At 41.2% G+C, this 27,434-nt stretch overlaps 1 protein-coding gene across 1 annotated transcript in view; it reads right to left on the minus strand.

Annotated features, from left to right (window-relative positions):
• SLC9A9 (solute carrier family 9 member A9) overlaps positions 1–27,434 on the minus strand; it is a gene marked incomplete at its 3' end in the record, with an annotated part of 980,651 nt that overhangs the window by 441,267 nt on the left and 511,950 nt on the right. Inside the window, 1 exon segment of the mRNA XM_080654659.1 lies at positions 3,740–3,878. Within this exon segment, the coding sequence (XP_080510785.1) occupies positions 3,740–3,878 (139 nt within the window).

A 27,434-nucleotide genomic window follows, 5' to 3' on the forward strand; every position in this document is an offset into this window, starting at 1 on the left:
AGGCTATGTGGAGAATGGGTTATGGAGAGATGATTAGGAGTATGTGATCTGTGGGAAAGGTTTACATCACAACTGTGTCCAGGGTTAGGCAAAAACACTCGGACAAATGAGATGAAATGTTGCATTTTTTATCTTTCTAGAAAAAATCTGAAGAAGAATTCACATTAAGAGGTGTTTGGCAGCAGGGCATGGAAGCGAAAAGTATGACCCTTGGGGTAGAAGCTCTAAGTCCATGTCTTGGCTCTGCTAGTCACTGGCCAGGTGATTTCTGAGCAATATATTAACCTCTCTGAGTCTCATTTCTATCCTATGTGAATTGTTAAGGAGAATAATTCCTACTCATACAAGGGTGAAAAGTAAAATAATACAAAGTATATTAAAATGTTTTGTAAAGTATTAGAAGCACAAAATGCCAAGAAGAGGAAGAATGTCACTATTGAGAGTGTGTCCTTTGGAGGTCAAGTCCACCTGGGTTCAGACCTACTGTGTCATCTTGGACATTTCCCTTGGTGACTCTGTGCCTTGGTTTCCCTATGTGAAAATGGGAATGATAATTCAACCTACCTCCTGGGTGTATACATTAAGCACTCAGAAGATTGTACCTGGTAAGCAACAGGGATATGCAAGTTTTTCTATTAGTGTGATTTAAATTAATTTGTCTTGTAAAAATCATTTCCTGGAAATAGATTCAGTAAGGATCTGTAAGTAATTCTTAACTAGAGGAAAGCAGAGGTGGCCAGTTGACCCTTTTCAGCATCCCCTCTCACTGCCAGGAGATAGGCTTTGTTTCCAGGGGAAGCTTGTTTATTTGGCTTCCTCTTCTGCTTTGTTGCCAAGATGTCTCAGGAGATCAGGTGGGCACAGGACATTTGTTTCTTTCACCCTTCTCCAGAAAGGAGTTCAGTTCTAGGTCAAGCCCCAAGTTCATCCAGAGGCCTGCACCCTAAGGAGCCTTAACCTCCTGTGGATGAAGTGGGAGGTAGTTACCATCAGGCAATGCCTGTGCACCTATTTCCCATGCACCGAGTTGGTGAGTGCCAAAGCCACCAGGTGCAGCATGATTGACTTGCCTCTGTGACTGAGCCGCCATCTCTTCTGTCTCCACCTTTTTGTCCATATCTGATCCAATTCATGGCAAACTTTCAATCTCTGGGAATTTTCCCCCTTCCCTATAGACTCATTTACTTTTGTGTCCATGCATTCCCTCACATCCGGCAGAGGAGAGCTTCAGGCTCAGCTCCTCCACCTTGAGCAGCTCTGGAACCAAAAGCCTGAGTTTCAATGCCGACCCTGAAATGTCCTGGCTATATAGCCTCTTCAGCTATAAACTTGGGGAAGTAACAGTCTCTCCCTTCCAAGATTCTTAGATGAGCTGTCTGAGATAATCCATGCAAAATACTAAGGACAATGGCTGGCACATAGCAGTGTTTCCAACAAATGTTATTATTATCATGTTAATTATTACTGAGATGTGACCCAGAGTGAGCTATTTAACCTCCTAGACCTGAGTTTCCCCATGTTAAAGGCTAATTATAACCTGCCTTTACAGAGTTGATTAAAATGAGGAAATACACATAAAATTTCTGGCACATGCTGACATCTACTACATGTTATTATCACCATTACTATTACTCTAAACCTGAGACCTCCATTATAATTCCACTTAAGGATTAAGAGGCAATGGAGAGTAGTAATCAGGAGCATGGCCTGTCTCTGGGTTTCACTCCCTGGCTTTGAATCATGGCTCTGCCTACCAGCTGCATGATCTTGAGCAATAGCTTACCCTTTCTGAGTTTCAGTGTCCAATAAAAATAGGATCTGTGTGATATGATTATTGTGCAAATGTAGGCATCCCGACATATCATAAATACTGAGTAGAATTATTAATCAGTATTTTTGTTAGAAACCAGCCCTACCTTTTCTGACTTAACTTTATTTCTGTCAATGAGTTGGAATTCTCCAAGGTTTTCAGAATAAAGCTCATGAGTGGACTTGGTTTCTCTCCCCTTCTTTATCTCTTAAAGAGATACCAGCCACTAAGTTTTAGAGATTATTCTAAATATTGGTTTCCTTCCTGATTTTTCTCTACAATTTATCCTCAGTTTTCCTTGATTCTAATCCCCCTGATCTGATCACCCTACATACCAGTTATCATTATGTTTTAAAACAGGACTTCCAGTATGTCACCTCCTTTGAATAACACTCCTAAAAGCTCTGCAGCTGACTCCATCCCCCTGTGTTCCCTCATCTTCCATCACTCACCCCCCAAATGCTGTGGTCCTCCCAGGCACATGCTCGACGTGCCACCTTGGTCCCACCCCACTTTCCTTGAATCACTTATCTTATAGCTTTTGCCTATATTCTACCTCTGACATGCCGAAGTCTAACTTAGCATGTAAATACTGCTTTTCAAATTATTTTTCAGAATAATGAGATTGGTCATGAGTCTATTAGATGATTCCAGACACAGTGTCTTCATTCCATTTCAATTTTTAGAGTCCTAGTAAGTTGGCTGTGGCTTTGGCATCCACTTTCTATCCAGCTATTATGTAGAGACTGTCTTTCAAAGTTTGTCACCAGTTGAAGACAGTATCCATGTTTTACTCATACTCTGATATCTTAGAAACCCTTAGTAGAGCTCAGCCTTTTAGTAGCTGGTCAGTCACCATTGAAAAAGACCCCAACAGCTGAAACCGGTTTGGCTCAGTGGATAGAGCGTCGGCCTGCGGACTGAAGGGTCCCGGGTTCGATTCCGGTCGAGGGCATGTACCTTGGTTGCGGGCACGTCCCCAGTGGGAGGTGTGCAGGAGGCAGCTGATCGATGTTTCTCTCTCATCGATGTTTCTAGCTCTCTATCCCTCTTCCTTCCTCTCTGTAAAATATCAATAAAATATATTAAAAAAAAAAAAGAAAAAAAGAAAAAGACCCCAACATTTTTTTCTTTGCCTGGGGCCTGGACACCTCTTACACTTTCTTCCTTCTCCTTTCCTCAGAAATTTTTAGTTTTTAATCCTTTACTCTAATCTTCTCTGAGGCCTTCATTAAACTCTCACACTTGACATTGGCCTTCTGGCTTTGCTCCTCAACTCTGACTTATTTTGCCCCATCCAACTGCTCTAAGTGAACCGCCCACCAGAGCAGCTTCATTATCTGGCTTAAATCCTCTAAGAGCTCTACCAATCCTCCCACCTCTCTGCTACAAAAGAGGGAATGAGATTGCCCAGATATGGCAGACATATTTTCTGCCTTGCTTATAGGTTCCTTTCCATAAAATAGCCATTGATGCTTGTTTACACCTACAATGACCTTTGGCTTGATCAGCACTGTGAGCTAGTGATTGATGCAAGCTTGAAAAGGAGGTAGAGGATATGGATACTTGCTTTATCATTTCCAGTCAGTTAAGCCTTGTTCTTGACATTTCACCTTCATTTTTTCCTTTGGACCCTAATACAGCCAATCCTGATGACCCTACCTACCTGTTTTCTGAGATAATAATTTTTAAGATAGTTAATATCTTATGATCAGATAGTATCAGTAGTGATAGAACTGGAATTGGACAAGAAGAGAGCCTGGGCCCCTCTGTCACCTGTACCAACCTCTGCCTGGATGGTGATTCAGATGGCCCCAGTGGCGTATCATCCTTGAACCAGACTAGCCATTTACAGGCTTGGTGGTTGTCCATTTCCTGAAACATTCCAAAGACACCGTCCCCAGGTTTCCCCACATAGACAAAGGATATCAGTGCAGTAACAGCAGCATACGCAGACCCCATTACAAAGGAGCCAGCAAAGATCCCCAGGAAATTCCCCACGGACTGGAAGAATGCCACAGTGTCAAATACATTTGGATTCCCCTTGGGACTGTAAATGGATATAGAACTGAAAAGAGAAGAAGGTGAAGATTAATCAGGAGTTCCATCTTATTTTATAGCTAAGTACTGAAGTCAGAATTTAGTACCCACTTTTTGGAAGGGCATCTTCTTCTATAAGGTTAGGTACTGGTTAAAAGAGTTCAGGGGAAAGGGATGAGGACAGAGAGGTGTGGAGAAGCAAAAAGCTTTCCCCTTCCTACAGTCCCACCCCATGGTACCCATATATTGCTGCTAGTCAGTAAACATTTTTATATTGGAAGGGTCATAAAGAATATTGTTTTTTTGAGCAAACTATGCATTAAAACAAGGTAAGTGCATAAGGAATCTGTGGAGAAGATAGATAACTGTGAATCATTTAGTGGCCATACACCATCAGTGCTGCTGTATATTCACAAATGTTCCTGCTAAAGTGCACTTTTATGGCCTGATAAAATCACAGCATGAATTTTTCTATACAGAAAAATCAGTCCACCAGTAGGCAATGTGTTCACTTAAATCTTTTTGAGGATGTTACATTTGCTGCTTTCTTTCTTTCTTTCTTTTTTTTAACCAAGGTCTCAAACGTGAGAGTGTTCATATACAGGATAAGGTGTGCCCTGTTTTAGGAAATACAAGCTCCATATCATAGCATTAAAATGAGCAGATTGCTAGATCCACTAGTTGGGGGGATCCTTATGAAGTAATGCTGCAGATTTTTCTCTGTTTTAATTTTAATAAGAGGTCTTTTAGTGGGAGGGACTGTGTGGCAGTGAGAGCAAGCCCACTAAACACCTGGCTGGAGATATAACCTAATTGTTCATGGCTGGGATTGCCCATGTTAACTCTCCCACATGACTTTTTACGGCTGGAGAATAGTTAAGAGAACAGGGAGTGTATTCCAATTCCCCCACAGGAAGATGTGTAACATTTTTTTTAAAAAGTAGCTTTATTTTTTTAAATATATTTTTTATTGATTTCAGAGAGGAAAGGAGAGAGACAGAGAGATAGAAACATCAATGATGAGAGAGAATCATTGATCTGCTGCCTCCTGCTTGTCCTCAACTGGGAATCGAACTAGCAACCCGGGCACGTGCCCTTGACCAGAATTGAACCTGGGACCCCTCAGTCTGCAGGTGGACGCTTTATCCACTGAGCCAAACCAGCTAGGGCAAAAAGAAAAAAATAAGGTAATTTTAAATGCTCATGGTTTTTCCCTGGATGTTTTTATTTATTTATTTATTTATTTATTTTCAAATTTTTATTAAGGTATATGTGTACATATCTTACCATTGCCCCCCCCACCCCACTCCCATACATGCCCTCACCCCCCAATGTTTTGCATCCGTTGGTTACTCTTATATGCATGCATACAAGTCCTTCAGTTGATCTCTTATTTCCCCCACCTCTCCCTAATCCCTGGATGTTTTTAAACCCCTAAAGTAGGACAAGCACTTCGGCTTTGATCACGTAATTGGATAAGGAGGATGAATGTGGATCTAGAATGGAGCCCTGAGATGTATGCCAGAAGAGAATTGCCTTTGAAATAGTTTTCTTTACGTAAAGAGCTGTGCTCTGCAGAAAAAAAAAAAAAAAAAAGGAATTCATATTTGGGTGCTTTGGGCCCTGGGAAGGGTGTGGACCCATGGTCATTAGAAACCTGATGCTCAAGGCTGCAAAGCTGGAGATGAGAGTTGACATTCACCAGCACATCTCTTTACTCCAACGAAGAAACAGTAGTGATGAGAAAAGATTGCATTTGCATTCTGCCTTTCAAACAAAGGTTTGCACAGTAACTCAGTTAGGTAAACAATTTTGTTAATTCCTGAGGCCACTCCCAGCAGATGCAATCCTCAGAACACACCCCCTCACTCCCAGCTCCACTTCCCCAAAGTATTTTCCCTGTCCCAAAGTTGGCCATATCATGTAGCATTATTTATGCAATATTTTTCTTTAAATCAACTCATTTTTATTCAAATGCAAAAACTTTTATTAAAACATATTTATGAAATAATAGGTTTAATGTGCTAATTATATTTATTTTTAATCAATATGATATTATATAATTATTAAGGTTTTTTAAAGTTTACCTGTGTGCAACCTAAAATCCTCTGGGTACTGGGAGTCTGAAACATGCCAGGGGATACATTAGGTGCCAGGTGTGGGTGCAGGCAGGGAAGGGAATAGAGAATTGAAGCAGAATATAAGTCACTAAACATTTTATTGAACGTATGCCAGGCATACCTAGGCCAGAAGCCTAACAGATAACAACTAGCTCTAGCCATGGTGCTGAGTAAATTTTGTGAGAGATGCACAACTTTGAATGGTGTAAATGAGGAAAGGGACACTATTTTAGAACAGAGGAGGTGGCATTTGAGCACCAAAGCAAGTTAGCAGACAGTGATGAGGAGAAGGTATTCCAGGCTGTGGAAGGCATGTAAGCAAAGGCAAGAAGGCAGATGAGTTGAGGGCTCTTCAAGGCAAAAGAACAGTAAAAGCTCCATATAACAGACTAATTCAGACAAGGGGGTGTCCATTAAAGATGAAAGTCTATTATATAATAAAGTAGATTTTTTGAATGTGTATGTTTGAAAAATGACAAATTAGTTTATCTTCTTTTTCTTATGTAGACAGGGTTAAAATTAACCATGCAGGCCTATGTTTCTCTCTCTATTTCTTCTCATTACAGCAATCTCTTTAGCATTTCTTGCAGTTCTGGTTTGGTGGTAATAAATTCCTTTAGCCTTTTTTTTGTGTGTGGCAGGGAGCTCTTTATTTCACTATCTATTTTGGATGATAGCCTTGCTAGATATAACCTTGGTTTCAGATCCTTGCTTTTCATTATCTTGAATACTTCATGACATTCCCTTCTGGCCTGTATAGTTTCTGATGAGAAATCATCTTGACAGCCTTATGGGAGCTCCTTTGTACGTAACAAATTGCTTTTGTCTTGCTGCCTTTAAGATTATCTCTTTGTCTTTAATTTTTGGCATTTAATTATGATGTATCTGTGCATAGGCCTGTTAGGGTTCTTCTTGCTTGGGATTCTCTGGGTCTCCTGAACTTGTTTGACTTTTTCCTTCACCAGGTTAGGGAAGTTTTCTGCCGTTATTTCTTCAAAGACATTCTCTATTCTTTTCTCCCTTTCTGCCTCTTCTGGCACATCTGCTATTCTAATATTGTTACATTTCACATTGTCCCCTTAAGCTGTCCTCCTGTTTTTTCTTTTTGGTTCTCTGATTGAGTAATTTTTCTCCTATCCTGTTTTCTAACTCACTGATCTGATCCATGGCTTCCTCTAATCTACTGTGTATTCATTCCAATGTGTTCTTTATTTGTATTATGTCATTCTTTATTTCCGACTGATCTTTTTTTTCATAGTTACCATATATTTTCTTATGCTCTTGAGCATCTTTTCCATCATTATTATGAACTCTATATCAGATAAACTTTTTATCTCCATTTCATTTAGCTCTTCTTCTGGAGAATTCTCTTGTTCTTTCATTTGGGGCTTGTGGTTTTTTTGTTTTTTGTTGTGTTTTTTTTTTTTTTTTTTGTCGCCCCATTTTAGCTGCCTGTTTGGGTTTGTGATCTGTTATGACTCCCAATATCTAGTGGAGGATAGGGTCATAAGCTATTTTTACTAGCCCTGAAACCCTGTTTGGAGCTATAAGCAATCCATAGCTTGTGGTTCCCTCTACTGGGTCCAGGTGCCTTTGGAATGGACCAAGATGTGCACTAAGGTCTGCTTTCCCTAGCCCGAGGCCCTGAATTAGATCAGGCAAAGACTCAAAGCCTCCAGAGACCTGCCTCTATCTGCAGTCTGATTATTATTTAGTCTTGATTAAACTCAGGTTATTGAGCACAGAGTGGGGCAAGAGGTTTTTCAACAGGATGGGGCAATTTCTTCTGCCTGCATGCTGTTTGTTATTCTCAGTCTCCTAATGGGCCTCAGAAACTCCACAGGGTGGGACAAGGGGTTTTCCAATAGGGTGGGGCAATTGCTTCCCTCCAAAGCAAAAGCTCCCTGTGTGGTAAAGGTCTGATGGAGAAAGATGTCCCCTGCAATATGAGGGAATGACTTCAGACAGGTAACTGGGGTGTCTGGCTTCTGAGCTCTAACCCAGAGACTCCAAACCTGGATTCTGCTCACACAGCTCTAGTTTACTCTGCTTTCCCTCTGCCAGAGCCCAAGGTGAATGGCTGCACACAAAATTTTGTGTGCTGGCCCTTTAAGTGGGTGCCTGCATTTCCAGCCATATCAATCCTGCTGCTTTTCACAGGCAGATATTATATGGGGACCTTTCTCAGTTCTGGTGCTCTGGGCTGGGATCCCAGCTTGGGGTCTAGATCCCAGAGTTGTCAGTGGGAAAACACAAAGCTGAGATATCCCTCTGGAACTTCAGTTGATGTCTGTGGAAGCCTGGCCAGCCCTTTGGTACTTTTGTACTTCCTACCAGTCTCTACTTTTCATCCTTGGCTATCAGAGTTCTCTCAAGCTAGTCTTCAGTTGATTATTCATGATGGTTTTGATAATTAGTTCTAATTTTAGCTTAGTCCTGGGAGTGTGCCAGTGTAGCTTCCACTTACTCTGTCACCATTTTGGAAAGGAAATTTTTGTTTTGTTTTAAATGTTCTCACAGAGTCAATAATATAAGGCACAGAATTGGCAAATTATGCCCCACAGGCCTTGTGTTTTTGTCAATACTGTTTTATTGAGATATAGCCAGACCCATTTGTTTACATATTGTTTGTCATTGATTAAATAAAATGTTTGCCAAACCCAGATCCAAGGCAACAGTTTTGTCTATATTTCCTTAGAGTAAAGTTCTATAGAGGGCAATTCTGAAAATGGTAAATTTAATTTATTAATGTAAATTCTGTCTTCTAATTCTTTCTACCATTATTTAATGGAATCTTATTAAAATAATGGTCATCATATAGATATTAAACATTTATTTTGTCTCTGCTCTTTCCCAAAGATTTTAGGATTACTAAAGTTATAAGATGTGCTACTGCTCCTAAGGAGTTTATGTCTAGGCTAGCAATTGTTAAACTTTTTCATCTCGTGGCACACATAAACTAATTACTAAAATTATGTGGCATACCAAAAAAAGTATTTTTGCCGATCTAACAATAAAAATAGGCTTAATTTTGATTCATTCACAACAGATGGCCATTTTTTGTTGGCTGTTGTCATTTTTTTGACAATCTAAGGAAAAGAAATTGTTACCCCTGACTAAATAGTCAGGTATTGCATGCTTATTTGTTGTTTTTTTGTTAATCCTCACTGAGGATATTTTTCCCATTGATTTTTAGAGAGAGAGGGAAGAAGGGAGGAAGAGAGAGAGAGGAAGAGGGAGAGAGAGAAACATCAATGTGAGAGGAACACATAGATTGGTTGCCTCTCACATGCCCACTGGGGTGGGGATTGAACCTGCAAGCCAGGTATGTGCCACTGAATGGGAATCAAACCTGTCTATGTGCTCTAACCACTGTGCACACCAGCCAGGGAAGGTATTGCATGAGTAATCTCCTGGGGAGAGAGCTGATGGCCTTAATCTCTGTAGCGGCCCAGTCTCTCCTCTCCAGGGGCAGAGGATCTGGTGGCTTTTTAGAAAATACAGATTTCCCATCCTCAAAACAAATTAGGTTTTTCATGATTTGAACAAGAAACCATATTAAAGATGACCACGGTACTCTTTTTTCAGCCTGATTTTAAAAAGTACCTTTTGATATTCCAGTTTCTTTATAATTTTGCCTATTTGCCAAATTCTTCCCCATAATAATCTGACTGAAACACAAAGTATCACGCACTTGCAGATCCGCAGGGTTCCGAAGCTGACATGAGCTCTACGCACAGTGAACTTTCCACCACCAGGTCCGGTGATATTTTCCACTCAGGTGAATCCTTCTTTCTCCAGAAACACTCCATTAATGTTGGTACTTTCAGGGTTAGGTCCCACGTTCAGGCGCCAATTGCCGGGGTTCTTTTTCCAAGCCTTACAAAGGGTTCAGCATTCTGGAGAAAGGGGCTGCGCGTAGATGATTAAGAAGGAGTCCGTGGACGAAAGATAGTTTTGAAAGTCATTGGGGGTCAGAGGAGCTTCCAGTTGAAGGAGCTAGAAGGCTCTCCTCCTTGACCAAGGACCTGTGCTTTTATTAAACACAATTTGTCCCAAGGTGAGGTGGAAATATACATTTCAAAGGGTATGGTATCAAAGGGTTTACAGAGATTGTCAGTTTTGGGAATAGCTTACAACTGTTCAGGTGTTTGGCCAACAGGAGGCAATAAAATGCCCTGAGTTGTCTGGCAGTTAACAATCCTATTCAGGTTTGAGGTTTGGGAGAAGTGCCTTTTAGCCATTTCCACCAAGTAAACTACATGTGACTCAACCCTGTTGAGCTCCCCAAGCTTCACCAACCTTTTGGTAAAACTCTTGTAATTATTACATGCTGGAATTGGTTCTCGGCATTTTCCTTTCTACTTTTTAAAGTAAAATTAATAAACTAGAGGTCAGTCCCAGAACCTTTAATTTCACACCTGGATGGAACATGGACAACACCTTCTACATGGGAGTTGAGAGCAGAATGAATTGGGGGCCCACCCTTTTCCCTTGCAACTCAGTGCTTCTCAGGGAACCTGCACTCAGTACTGGCTTCTGCTCCCAGACTTTAAGCTTTTGGGTCTTTTCCTCCTTGAATGCCATAGGCTGTATACAGCTAATGGGATGAAGTTAGGCCAAATGGGACATAGAAAGGAAAGAAGGAAGAAATGCAGGAAGGAAGGAGGCTTGCAAAAGCTACAAGGTTTTTCTCAGATATTGACTATGTGTAGTCATGTTGTGAGTACTTTTAGGGTCATCAACCCAAGCTTGAAGGTGACACTTGTGACTCTTACTTTGAGCCTCAAAGATGTGGCCCTTATTGGCTGTATGGCCTTGGGAAAGTACTTCATCACAGGCAGACTATTTCAAAGTTTGTAAAATGAAAATGAGAATAGTACTTATCCCCCTGGTATGTGTGAGGATGTGAGGTACATTTAAAACTATACCTTATCTTGTGATTTTTGGGCCATTCACAGAGTGCTGATTATGTGCATGAAAAATAGACACTCAGCGAATACTGTCATCATTGATGCTGTTCTGCTAGGGACTTGCACCAGCTCCCAGTGCCATAGAGAAAAGTGCTGTGGCTGAACCTCAGGCAGACCAGAGTGTCTCTCTCCTGGACACCAGCTCCAGGTTGCTGCAGAGGTTCTAGTCCAGGGGTGGGCAAACTTTTTGACTTGAAGGCCACAATGGGTTCTTAAACTGGACTGGAGGGCCGGAACAAAAGCATGGATGCAGTGTTTGTGTGAACTAATATAAATTCAAAGTAAACATCATTACATAAAAGGGTACGGTATTTTTTTTTATTTCAATAGTTTCATTCATTTCAAACATTTTAACAAGAAGAATGTAAACACTAATTATTATAATTTGAAACTTCAAAAAATGGAGGAATCATAGCACAATAACATACCTTATACTGAAGACAGCAAAGGCAAAATAAAATTGCCTAACAAAGGAAAGGTACAAAAGCCTTTCAAATTAAACTTAAATATAATAAAATAATTTAAAACTAAAACAAATAGAAAAGAACAAAATGTGTAAACAGTAAATTAAACATTTTCTTCAGTGCAACTTCCAAATTATGCCCGGGACGTAGATGTAGATGGCAATGTAGACTGGGTTGAAAGGTTTTTGGTCTTTAAAACATCAACTTCAGTGGGAACAGTGTTGTTGGTCTCCTTTTTTAGCTAATGCATCAAAGTCTGGAGTTAGTTTTGTTGTGGCTATTCTCAGGATAGATCTGAGGTGTTCGTCAGTTAAGCTGGATCTGTGAGGGGCTTTGTTGATGTTCATGACGCTAAATGTCTGCTCACAAACATAGGTTGACCCAAACAGCACCAGTATCTTCTGTGCCATCCTCCGGATGTTTGGAAAAGTGGCTTCATTAAGTGAAGCATAAAAGTCTCTTAGTTCAAGAGAGCTGAATTTCTCCTTTAGGACAAAGTCAGACTGAAGATCGATGAGTTCCAGTTGCACCTCTTCTGGTGCTGTTTCAGGGTTTTGTGACAAAGGACAGGCCACCAGTTGAAGTGACTGGTCAATTTTTTCAACATCAGAAAACCGATGACAGAATTCTGCATGCAGGTCATCCAGTGATTTGCTGTATTTCTTCACGTTTTGGATGGTCTTCTGTGTGGCAAAATGAGTGAAGACTTTGTCTGAAATTTGTCTGGAAAAGAAAATCAGCTTTGATTTAAAGGCTTTCACATTAGTGTACATGTCATGTACATACTGATCTTTTCCCTGTAGCTTCACATTTAGCTCATTCAAATGTGAAAATATATCTACAGCAAATGCAAAGTCACACAGCCAATGCTTGTTACTCAGCTCAGTAAATTCATCAGACTTCCCCTTTAATTTCAAAAATGCACCAATCTCTTCTTTGAGCTCCCACACTCGTTGGAAAACTTTGCCCAAACTCAACCAGCGGACACGAGAGTGGTAAAGTAAGTCATGGTGATCCACATCAGTTTCCTCCAGAAACTTAATAAACTGTCGGTGCTGAAGTCCCTTTGCTCGAATGAAATTAACAAGCTTTACGACTGGATTAACAACATGATTAAGTTGTAATATAGACTTGCACAATGATTCCTGGTGAATAATACAGTGAAGAAAAATAACATCTTGGTTAGGGTTCTCCTCTTTCACTTTATCCTGAATTCTTTTTAGCAGTCCAACATTTTTTCCAGTTAAATTTGGAGATCCATCTGTTGTGACATTAGCAAGTTTACTCCATGGTAGCTTCATTTTCTCGATGACAGTAGACACCCGGTCATACAAGTCCTCTCCCCGTGTTTTTCCTTTTAGTGGCTCCATGGCTAAAAACTCCTCCGTAATTTCAAAATTGTCACTAATCCCTCAAATAAAAATTAAGAGCTGAGCAGTGTCCTTTACGTCATTACTTTCATCCAATGCTAGTGAATAAAACTTAAAGAACTCTGCCTTACTATTTAACTTGCTGGCCAAGTCTTCATCAATCAGTTCCACTCGACGAGTCACTGTCCTGCACGATAAGCTGAGTTTTTCAAACTTGCCTTTGCTCTCTGGACACAAGAGACCTGCTGTCTCTAATTCTTTCAAAAACTCGCCTTCAGAGAGAGGTTTGCTAGCTTTTGCTAATATGAATGATAGCATAAAACTTGCTTTGGTAGTTTTCTCTTGAATTGCAGTTTGTCTGTGAAAGACATTTTGCTGATCCTGTAATTTAGCCATCAACCTCTGTGCAGTAGCCTCCCGTTCTTGAGGTGAGTGCTTGCTAGCATAGTTGCCATGCTTTGTGGCAAAGTGATCGCTGAGATTGTACTCTGAAGACTGCAAGTGTTTCCTGGCATATCAGACATACTGGCATTGATCAGACTTCGGTGAAAAAATGTTTTGTTGTCCACTCCCTCTTAAACACTCGGCATTCACTGTCCACTTTCCTTTTCTTTGGTCCACTCATGTTTAATATTGGGCTAAAACTAACAGTACCATTCTCTTATTAAATTCTTTACTAAAATAAGACAGTAAAGTATAAAAACAAGTGATTAAATTTGCTCTACTATAACATTTTTGGTCTTCTAAAAATATATATATATAACAAAATCATCTGAAAAAGTTCAGACATGGGACAGAGGCACACCCTGACCATAGAGAACAACCCCTTTCCTCCATAGGAAACCTGTGTATCTTTCACACAGGCCCTTTGTTTATGGTAACACACATAGCTGCACATTGCTGTGTCTTCCAGACACACTTGTACAGGAGGTGCTAGGGCAGTGCAAAACATGGGTAACCAGTAGTTACCACTAGCACTTCCATTACTGGCAAAAAACAGCCGCAGTGCACATAGTGTGAAAGAGCCCATTATCAATGTCAGATTGCATCCACTGGACTCTATAAAAACAACCAAGTGCCACTTTTAAATGCCCATTGCAACAGTTTTTCTTATTAAAAGCTGGAAATGGTAGGATATTTATATATATACCCCTACTGTGATAGCCTGGCAGAACATTACAAAGGAGAAAACCCAGCATCTGGTGATGTCCATAAGTACAAGACTTCAGGCTGTCATTACCAGGAAAGGGTTTCATCCAAGTATTAGATATGAACATTTGATTTTCAGTATTTCATTTGTCCAATTACTTCTGAAACGCTGAAATTAAGCGATTTTGTAATAAAATCTTTAGTTCATCACATTTCTATACAATCTTTTTGTTCAACCCACTGAATTAGGGTTCGTTCACACTAGCCGTGCTGCCGTTGCAGTGTGGTGCAGTACTGCAATGCAGCGCAGCTAGGGTTAATGCAGGGTACACAGGTTTCCATCATGTTTGCATTGATGCTAATGGGCAGTGGTGCATGTTAACACTAATGCCCTGTAGCACGCATTTTTACAGGCGCAAGGGGAAGAAGCAAACGCAGCGCAAAATGCATTTGTTTTGCCGCTAACACATGCGGTTAGTGGCCACGGTAGCATTACTGATACCGCATCCGTATCAGCAAAAAAATGCAGCCGCAGCATGGCTAGTGTGACATGTCCTCTGTGTGTCTTTTTCCCTGCTGCGTGCGTCCGCAGTGGGAAAAAAAACTGCAGTGGATACAAGCCCTAAAAGCTGAAAGTATTTGTTGTTTTATTAACAAGTCATTGTGATGTACAGAATGAGGGAACAGGAAAAAATTGTGTTTGAGTAGAGCTCTTAATCTTACCTCAGAAAGGCTCTGATACTGTGCTCTCCAGGGGCGTGTCTCCCTACATCACCACGATAACGTGTCTACGCATCCCCAGGGTGATGTCGGGAGACGCGTCGCGCGCATTACAAGGAACCTCTGGAAGATTGAGAGGTTGTTCCTTCTACTGAATGGGCGGATATAAATCCGCCCACTAAGAAGAAGGAGCTGCGGCCATGTTTCCCGATGTTGCCATGTTAACACTGCTGCTGGTGAAGGAGCGGAGGGGAGAGCAAGAGAACCCTTCGCTCTTTCGGCTCCGTGGGCCGGATAGAACAGCTGAACGGGCCGGATCCAGCCCGCAGGCTGTAGTTTGCCCACGGCTGGTCTAGTCCCTGCTGCATGGGAACAGAAGGGTCTGCAGGGAGGAAATGGCCATGGAAATGAGGCCAAAAGTTGTCATATTTAATGCACAGCACTTGGTTCTGTGGATCAAGGAGGGAAGTCAGGTTCTCAGCAGCCTCAGTAGTGATAGGCCTCAGGCCAAAAACAGGCCAGGAGACTGATATTGAGGTGCATTGCCCCAGGTTTAGTGGGGGACACTGCAGGCAAAGCCCCCTGGCTTCTGGTGAGGAGTGAGGCAAAAGAACGGAGCCTGATGGTCTAGGGCAGTTGCATCTCTTGACACACAGATTCAGGAGTTGTTCCTCACTGATCCCCTGTGAAGGAGGCATCCCCCTGGGCTCTGGTTTCCAGCTGCAGCATGAAGCCACTGGATTGAGGAGCAGCAGCTGCAGAAGATGTTGTCAAAACCACCAAGAGTAGTTTGGGTAGTATGTGTAGAGTTCTCCAACTTCAACCCAAGAGAGGAAGAAATATCATATTCCAGCAGTTTCAGCCCTTTGGTCTTAAAAAGGAATCACCTCCTCCCTAGCACCAAGGGAGATGCTTGAACTATTAGTGGATGCAAGTAGCAGAGAAAGGAGAGAAGGGGAAGGTGTGGACTTTCTGCTGACTGGTGTGGGGTTTGCTCCTTGGAACCCACTCTGAAGAGGCACTGTTTATAGCACAGACTGGAGATGAAGGATATACAATCCTGAGATTTCTGGGAAAGAGTATTTGAGAAGGATGGAACCCAAATTCTTGAAAATAACATGACTACAAATATTCCTATTTAAATATTCCTCTCATTAATTGGAAATAAGTAGTTATTGATTCATTCAGTTCAAGAATAGATTATTCAGCAAAAACTAGTTTGATGACAGCATAGTATATCCATTCTAAGAAATAAATGTGTACAGTACCTCTTATTCAAACATTCTGAAATGGAAGAAATGTCCTAAATTCCTTTGATGAAAGCAACATGAACAGTTGTATTGTTCACTGTGTCGTTTAAGATTCACGATAGGATCACAACTCCAGAGTTTTCCAACAGCCCATCTCCCATCTTGATAACATCCTGCAGGGAGCCATCTTGGCAGCTCAGGTGGCAGTAGGGGTACAGAACCAGAATCTAAGATCTGGGAGCAAACATCAGCTCCACCACATGCTGGTTGTGTGACCCTGAGCAAGTTACTTAAACTTATGCACTCAGTTTTCTACAAAATGAGGATGATAATAATGGTACCTATTGCATAAGGTTGCTATGAAAATTCAATGAATTGTTGTTTATAAAGTACTTGAAATGGTACCTGGCACATAGTAAGAACTAGATAAGCATTTCTTAAGTAAATCATCCTTCTGCAAATGACCCATTCCTTCTCCTCCTCCCCTTATTCCTCCACCTGCCCCTCACCTTTCTCCTCCTCTTACTGCTCCCCTACTCTCTTTTGAACTAAGAGCTAGTTTAGTTCTAAAAGAAGTACCTCAGACTAGATGTCTAATTAGCACCTCAATCAAAGCAGAACTGTTAAACAATAAAATTTAAAATAAGAAAGAAGAACTGTCAGCACCTGTCTCTCTCACACTCTGACTGATGCTCCCTGTCTAGGATCTCTGAGTATCAGGGGTCACTAGAACTTAAAAATTGTTTTGCGTAGAATGATGTGGGGCACAAATGCTCAGTAAAAGATAGTGATGAAGAAAAAGGAGAGGCAGAGAGAAGACGAAGAGGAGAAAGAAGAAAAGAAGTTATTGCAATTATGATGACAGTGAAAATGAAATGATACATGGAAAGTCTTCTATAAATGGTGCCATCATCACTGCCACCAATGCTATCCCCTCCATAACTCTGACCACCTTGCCATCTTGGATCCCACAGAGTCATCTCTCTCCTCATTCTTGCAAGCTTTCACAAGGTCACCCAGTTTCTAATGCCCTCCACTCCTGTTACTCTTCACTGCAACTGTTAAAATACTTGCCCCACAATTACTCACAGACACTACCCACCATCTCACGCTCCTGGGACACCTTTTCTTCCGAAAGACACTCCTCTGATTGGTCCTCCTACCCCATAGCCCACTGTCCTGGGCACCTGGTTAGGACAACCTGCCTCTCTGCCCACAGGCCACTCTTACCACCTTTATTAATGTAAAATTAATGTTACTTGAAACTTTTAAAATAAAAGCAAACACATTGTATTCATTTCAGAATTTCTATGAATTTAATCATTAAAAAAATGAGAAAATGGCCCTAGCTGGTTTGGCTCAGTGGATGGGGCATCGGCCTGCTGACTGAAGGGTCCCCGGTTCGATTCTGGTCAAGGGCACATGCCCGGGTTGCAGGCTGGATCTCCAGTAGAAGGTGTGCAGGAGGCAGCCAATCAATCATTCTCTCTCACCATTGATGTTTCTATCTCTCTCTCCCTCTCCCTTCCTCTCTGAAATCAATAAAAATATATTTTTAAAAATTAAAAAAACACACACAAAAAAATGAGAAAATGATTGCTATAGCCAAATTACAAAGGAACTTCCATTTTCTCTGTCAAATCTCTGATTCCTAATAAACATTTTCTAACTACTGACACCAGTTTATTAAATAAGTTTTGATTAGTTGGGAATATATATGAAATTATTTACTTTTTCTGATCACTGTTTTCAACTGTACTACATCAAGTCCCTCTTTGTGCTGAATGTGTAGTTCCATTCATATCTTGGTCAAATTCCATTATTTAATCTCCTTCAGTTATTACAACTCAGTGCTGTCCAGCTTAAAATATAAAATTTTAAGGCAAGACTCTCCTCACTACAGAATATTCTAGAGCCACAAGCTGATGACTTGGACAGGAGAGGCAGAAGGGATGCTCCTTCTCCTCCCTCTGTGTACCAGCACCCCTGCTGTTGGAGGCCTGGGCGTGGAATGGGGAGCCGAGCTCTCCACCTTATGTGGCCAACTGCTTGTCTGTGGTAGGCAGGGGTCCCTGGCCTCACTCTTCTTCCTGCCTAGTCACTCTACCTGATGCCACATGGTGGCACTCCCATTTTGCTGAGAATCCATCTCCATCTTTTATCTGCACTGCCAGCTATACACATTCTTAGCCCATTTCTATGCCTTGGATCAGGGGCCACTTGTGCAGCTAGGTGGCTCTCACCTTTTTCTTGGCCTCCAAACTTCTGTACTTGGGGTATCTCTGAGCACCCTCATGAGTCATGGAGAACTGCACTGGGTAGGCTCACCCTGCTCACTCCCTAAACACACTACACCAAGGAACCTCAAGTTCTGCTGACACAGTAGGCTCGCCTGACTCCTTCCAGGAATCTCTAGGCCAGTGCCTGTAATCTTGCGTGTCCCCACTCTGAGCAGCCATCTTTGTATGAGAGCCTTGGCCCTTCTACAGCCTCCTTTACTGGGGAATGAGCTTGTGAGCCCTCTTCCTGCAAGCAGCCCCTGTGCATGTGGGTGATTCCAGTGGAGTCCTTTCCACTTGACTTAGGGAAAAGGTGGCACCCCCATGGGGAGAGGTAGTAGCTTCAGACCTCAAGCACTGAACCTTCTCCAAGGATGAACCCCTTTCTTCCCCACCACTGAGTAGGGATTGGAGGAATGAGTTGGTTCTGTTGCCCATGAGCCAGCTGGGAGGTGTGGGATTCTAATTGCTGGGAGCCCTGCTACTCTTTAGTACAGAGCCATTTAGCAACCTCTGTTCTCAGCTTTGCTCCCTAAACCCAATTTGAAAACAGAAAGGCCCACAGGATGACATCTTGTGACCTGTATGGCCAGTGCTTCTAGTTACTTTTCTCCCCATCTAGTGTGGTTTTGTCATTCTGCTCTTAAGGATACATTTTAAATAAAAATACATTTTAAGGAGAAACACAATATAGAGTGGCTATAACAATTGTAAAACCTGCTTGGTTTGGCTGGCCATGGCTGTCACAGATAAGAAACAAAGCAGAAGAAACACCAATTACAGTGCTATTTTTTTTAATTTTATTGATTTTTTACAGAGAGGAAGGGAGAGGGATAGAGAGTTAGAAACACCGATGAGAGAGAAACACCTATCACCTGCCTCCTGCACACCCCCTACTGGGGATATGCCTGCAACCAAGGTACATGCCCCTGACTGGAATCGAACCTGGGACCCTTCAGTTCGCAGGCCGACGCTCTATCCACTGAGCCAAACCGATCAGGACTACAGTGCTATTTTGTGTTTAAAATTTTTTATTTATAAAAAATGAAACAAGTGGATCCTTATCTATTATTTATAGTTTAATAACTATAGCAATCTGCCCTTTCTCAAGGAGTTGCTTAATTATGAATAAGAAATTGATTTTTATGGGGCCAAGAATTTTGTACACATTGGGATTCATTCTGCTCATTATTCTGGCTTATGTTCTGCCAGAGGCTGTGGGATCTCTGTTGAGAGTGCCTGTTGTAAAACATGATGACTGCAGGAACTGGGGGCATTCCAGGCACATGGCAGGTTAAGGAGCTGCCTCTTAATCATAGGAGGGTCTGGCCGGAGTTCACTGTGTTTCAGTGGGGACCATAGGGCTGGTAACCTCCCAGGTTGGAGAGCTATGCTTGGCTGGGCACATTATTAACTCTTCCAGCTTGTGGGGACCATTTATGTAGTTAATGACAACTCCATAAAATCCAAATTAATTCCAAAGAGTGATTTTCCAAATTCTTGACAAATATCATTTTACCATTTTGATCTCTGGCACAAAAGAAAAAGTCCAGGGGAATTCTGTGGGAAGTCTGAGGTAGCACAGCTGCCCCCAGAACAATAATCTCAGGCTGAATTAACAGATCCATTGTCATGAATATGTGCAGATGTGGGTCTAGCGGGCACTCAAAGAAGCTCATGTTCCTGACTTTCCAGGGAGAAAGACAGCATGATAAATAGCTGAGCAAATAATACATGATTTATTAACACAGATTGAAAAGAAAATGAAGCAGCATGAGGGGTGGCTCAGATAGTGATGGGTGCCACTGTAATTGGGGTGGTCCGGTAAGGCATCTCTGAAATTGAGGACTAAGTGAAGTCCTGAATGAGAAGGAGTGGGGCGTGGTTCCTGTCCCTGAAGCAGAGCCACTCAAAGGGACTGAGCAGCCACCAGGAGGCAGTGTGGCTGAGGGAAATGAGTGAGGGCAGAGTAGGGGAGACAGGCTGCAGATGGTGTCCTGTGGAAGCTTTCAGGCCATTATTCGAACTTGGGATTTTCTTCTAGAGGTGCAAGGGCAGCCACTGAAGGGTTCTGGGTAGGAGAGAGCTGTGGTACAGAATATTCCAGATGAAGACTATGGTGATGACAGTAGAGGAAGCTGGACAGCAGACAGCGTGGTCCCATTGTTCTCTTCAATCACCAGAACAGATCAGACCTTTTTCCTCAGTCTGGATGTCACCATCTGAATGGGAGCTGGCAAACCATGCATACACAGGAGCAAGAGTCAGGTGGTGAGGGGAAGGTGCAAGAAGGTGGGAGAGCTTAGAGGACAGACAAATTTAGCAGAAACAGCTGCACCGAGCACTTGAAGGTAATCATGCAGAGGAAGAACTGGCCTCACTCTGTGCGTTTCCAGAAAGCAAGGTAAAGTCCAAGTGTAAACATCAAAGGGAGAAGAGTTTTAGCTTCTATATTCTATCTCAACATTTACTAATTCTTAGGTCGGATGGAAAACAAAATGGTCTCTATAAAAGGATAGTAAGTTCTTTGTGGCTGGAGATATTAAACATGAATAAAAGAATTACTTGCCAGGGTGCTGTTGAGAAAAGTCATGCAATAGACAGTGTGGCCTTGGGACCTCTTGCCCTAAAGATCTCTGATTGACTGTCCATTTTCTAACCTCCCCCAAGACTACCAGGAGAAGGATGCCAGGCACATGGCTTTCTGTGCTAACCCACATCCTGCCACTGGAAAAGTCTGAGCACTCAGCAAGCAAGGAGCAGTATTTCCATCCGGATGCAAGGAAGGCACTGATGATTTAGGTTGGAGCTGGGTTGATAATGACATCAGGAATAGTTACAAACTTCAGCATGAAATATAATCTTTGACAGATTCCTGAGTGGTTCTGGTCCATTAAGTTCCAACTTTAAGATAACAAAGAGCTCTGAGTTTAAAATTGGTTAAAACAGAAGAGTTAAGGATTGTTATACATTATATGTGCATTTTCTTTGAAAAGAGATCTTAAATTACTTAGCAATTTAGCCTAAAAAGTCTTGTCTGAATTGAATTAGTCTGTGCACTTTGAGAAAATTTCTCTTACACCTAATATTGAGAGAAAAGTGAATTTGAGATAGCCCTAAAGATAAAAATAACTTGCAAAAACTTTTCTTATTTCATTTCCTTCCTTCCTTCCCTCCTCCCACCTTCCTTTTTTCCTTTCTTTCTTCTTTCCTTCCTTTTCTCCCTCCTTCTCTCTTTTTCCTTTTCTGAAACAGAAATAGGAATTTGAATCCAACTACTGAGAGCTGTTTAAAAAAGAGAGAATAATTCTCATGTTCTGATGGGAATTTTTACTCTTTTTGCAACTTCTCAGTTCCTTTAATTCTTACTGATGAAATCTTAGCTCCAAAGAGTACTGTGATGTGTGAAACTTTTAGTCATAATAGATAGAAAAAGATACAGAAAAGTAGGTTAATAGCCATTAAAGATGGAAATCTAGTTAAAATTAAAATATAATCATTATTAGGTGTAAGCAAAACCAAATATTAAATCCCTCGTTTGATATGGAGAAGGGGTCAGGTGCTCTGACATTTTTTGAGCACTCAAAATGCTTACTATTCTCACCCTGACTGATATGGTGTTGCTCAGCTGATTGGTTGTCATCCTGTTCACCAGGAGGTTGCTGGTTCAATTCCTGGTCAGGATGCATGCCCAGGTTACTGATATTTGTATTAATATTATTGTTGGAACAACTACTCTATCTTTCACCATTTGCTTGAAAAATTTAGAATAACTGAACTCTATTTCTAAGATTATGGAAGCATCTAGGAATTCCAATTCCTGTGTCACAACAGTATAAGAATATTTTGGGGTGGAATGAACAATACTACACTTAGAGTTAGCTCAAATACTGAATTCATCTTTTTCTTAATGAGGCCTGTAGAGCAGAAGGCCCTTGGGATCCTATTAAACAAAGAGACGCTGTAAATTCTTAACAATAGCTGAGCATGAAAGATCTACAGTTTTCTTGCAATGCCAGCACAGCTGAATTCTAGCAGCCTTGCTGAAGAAGGGGACACCAAGGTAGACATACCACAGCAGTCCTGTTGCTATACCTGAAGCAAAAAACGTTTTTGAATAAAGGGTGTCTATGAAGTTGTGTGAAATTGCTGATTAACAACAATCAACAAAAAAATCATGAAACCAATGGGGTTTGCTTTCATTTGATCTCATTTGCAGCTCACACATCCTACATAGAGAGAAAGAGGAATCTGCAGACAGGTGCTTACTTGCACTGGGGCCTGACATGTTTCACAGATGCTGTGCAGAGGACAGATGATGGCTGAATGGAATGCAACTTCCTCTGGCTGTATCAAAGCCTCTTCATTGATAGTGAGCTGCCTTCCTGATCTCGCTGCCTTTCTTTCCCACATCAGACGAACTCTGATTATAAACAGCAGGCTGAGATAGTTTCACCTGGTCACAAGCCAACTCCCAGGAAATGAGCTGATCAACTCATTCCCCAGTTCCTTCCCTGACTTTTCCATTTATTAGCAATTAAGTAAGCACCTGCCCCCTCCAAAAAAAATCACAGATTAATTTAATTATGAATCCACATCCACCTGTTTAGAATTTGCAGATAATTTCACTGGAGTTCCAGGTTATCTTTGAGGGCAAAGCACATAGTTGTCATCTTGAACTAACACATTTTCCCAAGGCTGTTGCATTACCCACAGATTTCAATTTTGTGTTTGAAGCATGAGAATTGCAGACCAACAAATCTTACCCAAGAGGTCTTTGCTTCCACAGGAATATTTTAAATCACAGTATGTGTGTCTGGCAGTTGCTCTAGAGTGAATACTGCAGAGTTCTGATCTTCCACGGGAGTGTGTTCTGACACTAGATATCCAGTACAGCCTTATCTGGAGTAAGAATGAGGATTTCAGAGTGTATTTGAATCTGAAACCAATGCAACTTGTAAACATTGAGAGATTCCCGACTCAAGCAATTATCATATCTTCCCACCACGTGCAATAAAGATAGTTACCAAGGACTTCAGTCAGAGGCCACACCCAAGGATCAACATTTCATTTACCAAGGCACTTCTGAGCTGTGAATGAGCACAAGTTACCTCAAGTTGCCATGAGCAAAGGCCTGGCCCTGAAGCAGTCTTGAAGGACAGAGGGATGGTTTTCCCACATCTAGACGAACAATAGCTCAAAGGCTGGGGAATTTGCAAGCTGGAGGACTCAGTTGAGGGTTGGAGTGAAGGGAGGTCAGTGGAAGTCTTCAAGTTAGAACCAGGTGAGCAAGCCACAAGTCCATAACCAACCACCAAGGGGGCCAGGAAATCAATAATGCAGGAGTCCAGTGATGGATAAAACCCAACATTTGTAAATGCACACATATAGTTTTCTGGAAGGAAAGGCCTTAACTTTCATCACCTTCTCCCTGTAGTTTATGACCTCAGTAGGTTAGAAACCACTGAAGTCAAGAGACACAAATACTTATGATAGAACAGGAGGGAGTAGTCCACAGGTGAGGCAGTGATCTGTACAAGGTGAGACAAGAGAATAAACTAACCAGTGTAAGGTACAGGAAACAGGAGCACCCCCTGTGCCCAAGCTCTAACCTTTTATACACGTGCTGCTTGGGCTGGAGTCATATGTGGCTGAGCCAGCAGTGTACAGGGGAACATAAGTGAACCATGAAAGTCTGAAAGACTGGAAATTCCTGACATCTAAGTATATCTCGATAGAAAAATGAGGATTTGTGAATTGTATTTGCACAGGAGTAACTGACCGAGCCATGAAGTATAACAGTATAAAGTATACCATAAAGCATAAATTAACTGTGGCCTGGATCAATCTTACTTTCTTTTGATAGTTTAACTTATGTCAACTTTATTGATTCAACACATCCAAAATACCACTACCAGGGCTTGGCTCCCTGTAGGTCACAAGATGTGTGGGACCCATGCCTGGTTCAGTGTGTTCATGGTGAGATCTTCAAATGATTCACTGTCTTTACTTATTTATGTTTTAAAATATGCCTTTATTCATTTTAGAAAAAGAGGAAGGGAGAGGGGGAGAGAGAGACAAAGATAGATAGATAGATAGATAGATAGATAGATAGATAGATAGATGATAGATAGATAGATAGATAGATGATAGATAGATAGATAGATAGATAGATAGATAGATAGAGAACATTGACTGGTTGCCTCCCATATACACCCTGACCAGGCATTGAACCTGTAACCTGGGTATGTGTCCTGACCAGAAATTGAACTGGTGAACTTCTGGTGCACATGATAATGCCTAAACAACTGAGTCACACTGGCCAGGGACACTGTCTTTATTTTTGTGACATGAGAGCAAATGGGATAAACAGGCTCATGTTCTCCCAAGAATATGAGGGAGAAATGTCCCTTGAAGACTAAATTATGAAATAAGTAAGTAACACTTTGGTAATAAAAAGCATTTGGGATACAGAAAATTTATCTTCATTGATAGTGAGTTGCCTTCCTGATCTGGCTGTCTTTCTGAGATGGTTCATAGGGAGGAAGCAGGTAATCTGTGGTAGATTAAAAGGGAGAGCTGGTACAAGGTGTCCAGAGATGGGACTTTTCCTATTTGGAGGACAAGAGGCAGATCAAGGGCTGCTTTTGGATAATCTCTCCTCTCTGTCTCTCTCGCCTTTCTTTCTTTTTAAAAGTAACCCAAGGGCTATTGTAACTAATGTCTTTTTGTTGTATTATAATTCTACCCATTTAATGGGTGTGCTACCAGCTGTGTTGAAATTTACTCTTAAGTGGGACTAAGGTTACATAGAAATTACAAAGTCTTTGAGGGAAAAGACAGAATTAAATAGTTACACCTCACTGTCTTCTCTGGATTAGGTATATTCATTAGATTTTTATTCAAACCTTCTTGAAAAATTCAGTTTTTACAATGTCTCAGGACCATTGTTATAAATCATCCAAATGGAAATATAGGTGATCCAGTTATAGGAGAGACGAATGTCATTTAAGTAAAAACAAGGACTGTGGCTCCCTTCAGATCCATTAGGTGTGTGTGTGTGTGTGTGTGTGTGTGTGTAGGAAGAAGAAGAAGAAGAAGAAGAAGAAGAAGGAGAAGGAGAAGGAGAAGGAGAAGGAGAAGGAGAAGGAGAAGGAGAAGGAGAAGGAGAAGGAGAAGGAGAAGGAGAAGGAGAAGGAGAAGGAGAAGAAGAAGAAAGAAGAAGAAGAAGAAGAAGAAGAAGAAGAAGAAGAAGAAGAAGAAGAAGAAGAAGAGACACTCTGAAATATCTTATGCTGAGAAAGAGTGAAATCCCTGTTTTTGTATGTGAAAAGCCTATTACATTGCTTAATGATAATGAAACATCACCAGGAGGCACTGTGAGTATCTATGAGCTCCAAAGCAAAGATCTAGGTAACTTCATCACAGAAAATATGTGATCGTCCCCAGGATCCTAATGCCAGAATTTGGGTACTGTAATGAAATGGGAAGTCTCAGACGGCTAGACAAGTGGCTTGCTGTCTTCAGCCTCAGAATTGCTGGCAGTCCTGGGCTGGGACACCAATCAGCCTGCATAGGTGTCAGTAGAGAGGAAGAGGGCATTGCTTCCTTTAAAGTATTTACATTGACAATGTTCAGCCCTTAGAATTCTATATTTTACAAAAATAACATAGTATCTTACCAAATGATGAGAGGAAAACATTTTTAAATCATCTATAATAATAAAAGCATAATATGCTAATTAGACTGGACAGCCGAACAGTGGAATGTCATTCAGACAAAGCCTGGGCTGCTAGGGCCAAGGCAGCTGCTGCAGCTGTGAGGGCTGAGCCCCTTGCCCAAATTTCGTGCATCGGGCCTCTAGTAATATAATAAACTAGTAAGGTATTAAGAAGGTAGTTTGTTGGTAAATTGAGTGATCAGTCTACAATGTCAGATTAACTTTAGAGTCTTAAATACTACAATTGGGAAGCATATATAGTCTGTTCCTGAAAAATGTTCAGTTAAAAATCTCTTGAGCTTTGTACTTTCTACATTGCCATGTTAACAGCTACCATTTACTGAGGGCCTCTTGGAAGCCAGCACTGTGATATGCATTTTTGTACACATTTTTTGTAACCTTCACAACAACCCCATAAAACAGATTATATTATTTACATTGTATGAGGAAACATTAAGAAAGGGTAAGCTAAGTGGCCAAAGTCATGTGGTAAGTAAGTGGTAGGACAGGCAATAGAGCAGTTCCAGACCTCTCTCTCCCTCGCTGCCCACCAGCGACAGTGTGTTGGCAAGTTTGTACATCAACAGAAGGTTAGTTGCTTGTGGCCGTCCAGTTGGGTAAGTTCTGCCCTGAGGTCTCTGCTAGTGAGGCCTTTAAAGTACCTATATAACTTGTATCTGTATATTTCTTTCATTATTTCTTGGTGTATTTATTTAATAGAAAATCAGAAAAAAAAAGTGGCCCAAGGACTATTGTAACTCAAGTAGAACAGGGTTAGCTCCCCTCCAGACTTCCCTGTAATGAAATGTTTATGTATAAAAAGTAGAATGTTTTGCTTGTTATCTGGCAGGAGGTAGTATATTAGTCCTTGGCTGCTACTAAATTTTAGATAATTAAAACATTACTTTTTTTTAGAATGGCATGTATTACCAAATGGAGACTCTTTTGGAGGCAGAATGATGGAAACCTACACCACCAAAGTGGACTTGAAGACATATAGAACAGATGTCACTAAAAAATGGGACCCTTGAAGAGTTCTCCTTGGTGGTTTCTTGTGGCTAAGCACCAAGAAAGATGCCAAGTGGAGCTGGTGGACCTGACCCTCCTTGTGGGTCCTCCCAACAGAAACATATTCCTTTTGGCTTCAGAGGTGGTTCAATTTAATAAATTGATACATTTATTAAATGAGAATTTAATTATACTAAGATATATTGTATGCCAGATGGTTATCCTTTCTTGACCAACAACTCTTATTAACCATCTACCTGAGGCTACCACATGCAGGAAAATGTTCTGACTTCTCTTGAAGAGAATGATGATCACCTTTCTTCACTGTTGCACTTTTTTCAATGTTCCCTTTTCTGTATCAGGATTTAAGTCAACATGTCCTTCATTGTTGCCTAATTTAATGAAAATAAAATTGTTAGAGTTATATTCTTCTTGAGTCTCTCAACTAAGATGTGGTGCAACTCATGAATTAATTAATTAGAGTGATATGGGTGAAGTCTAGAAAAGAGAGAGAGAGAGAGAGATAGAGAG

Source organism: Plecotus auritus (assembly GCF_963455305.1).
Source record: "Plecotus auritus genome assembly, chromosome: 2".
In the NCBI taxonomy this organism is placed as follows: domain Eukaryota; kingdom Metazoa; phylum Chordata; class Mammalia; order Chiroptera; family Vespertilionidae; genus Plecotus; species Plecotus auritus.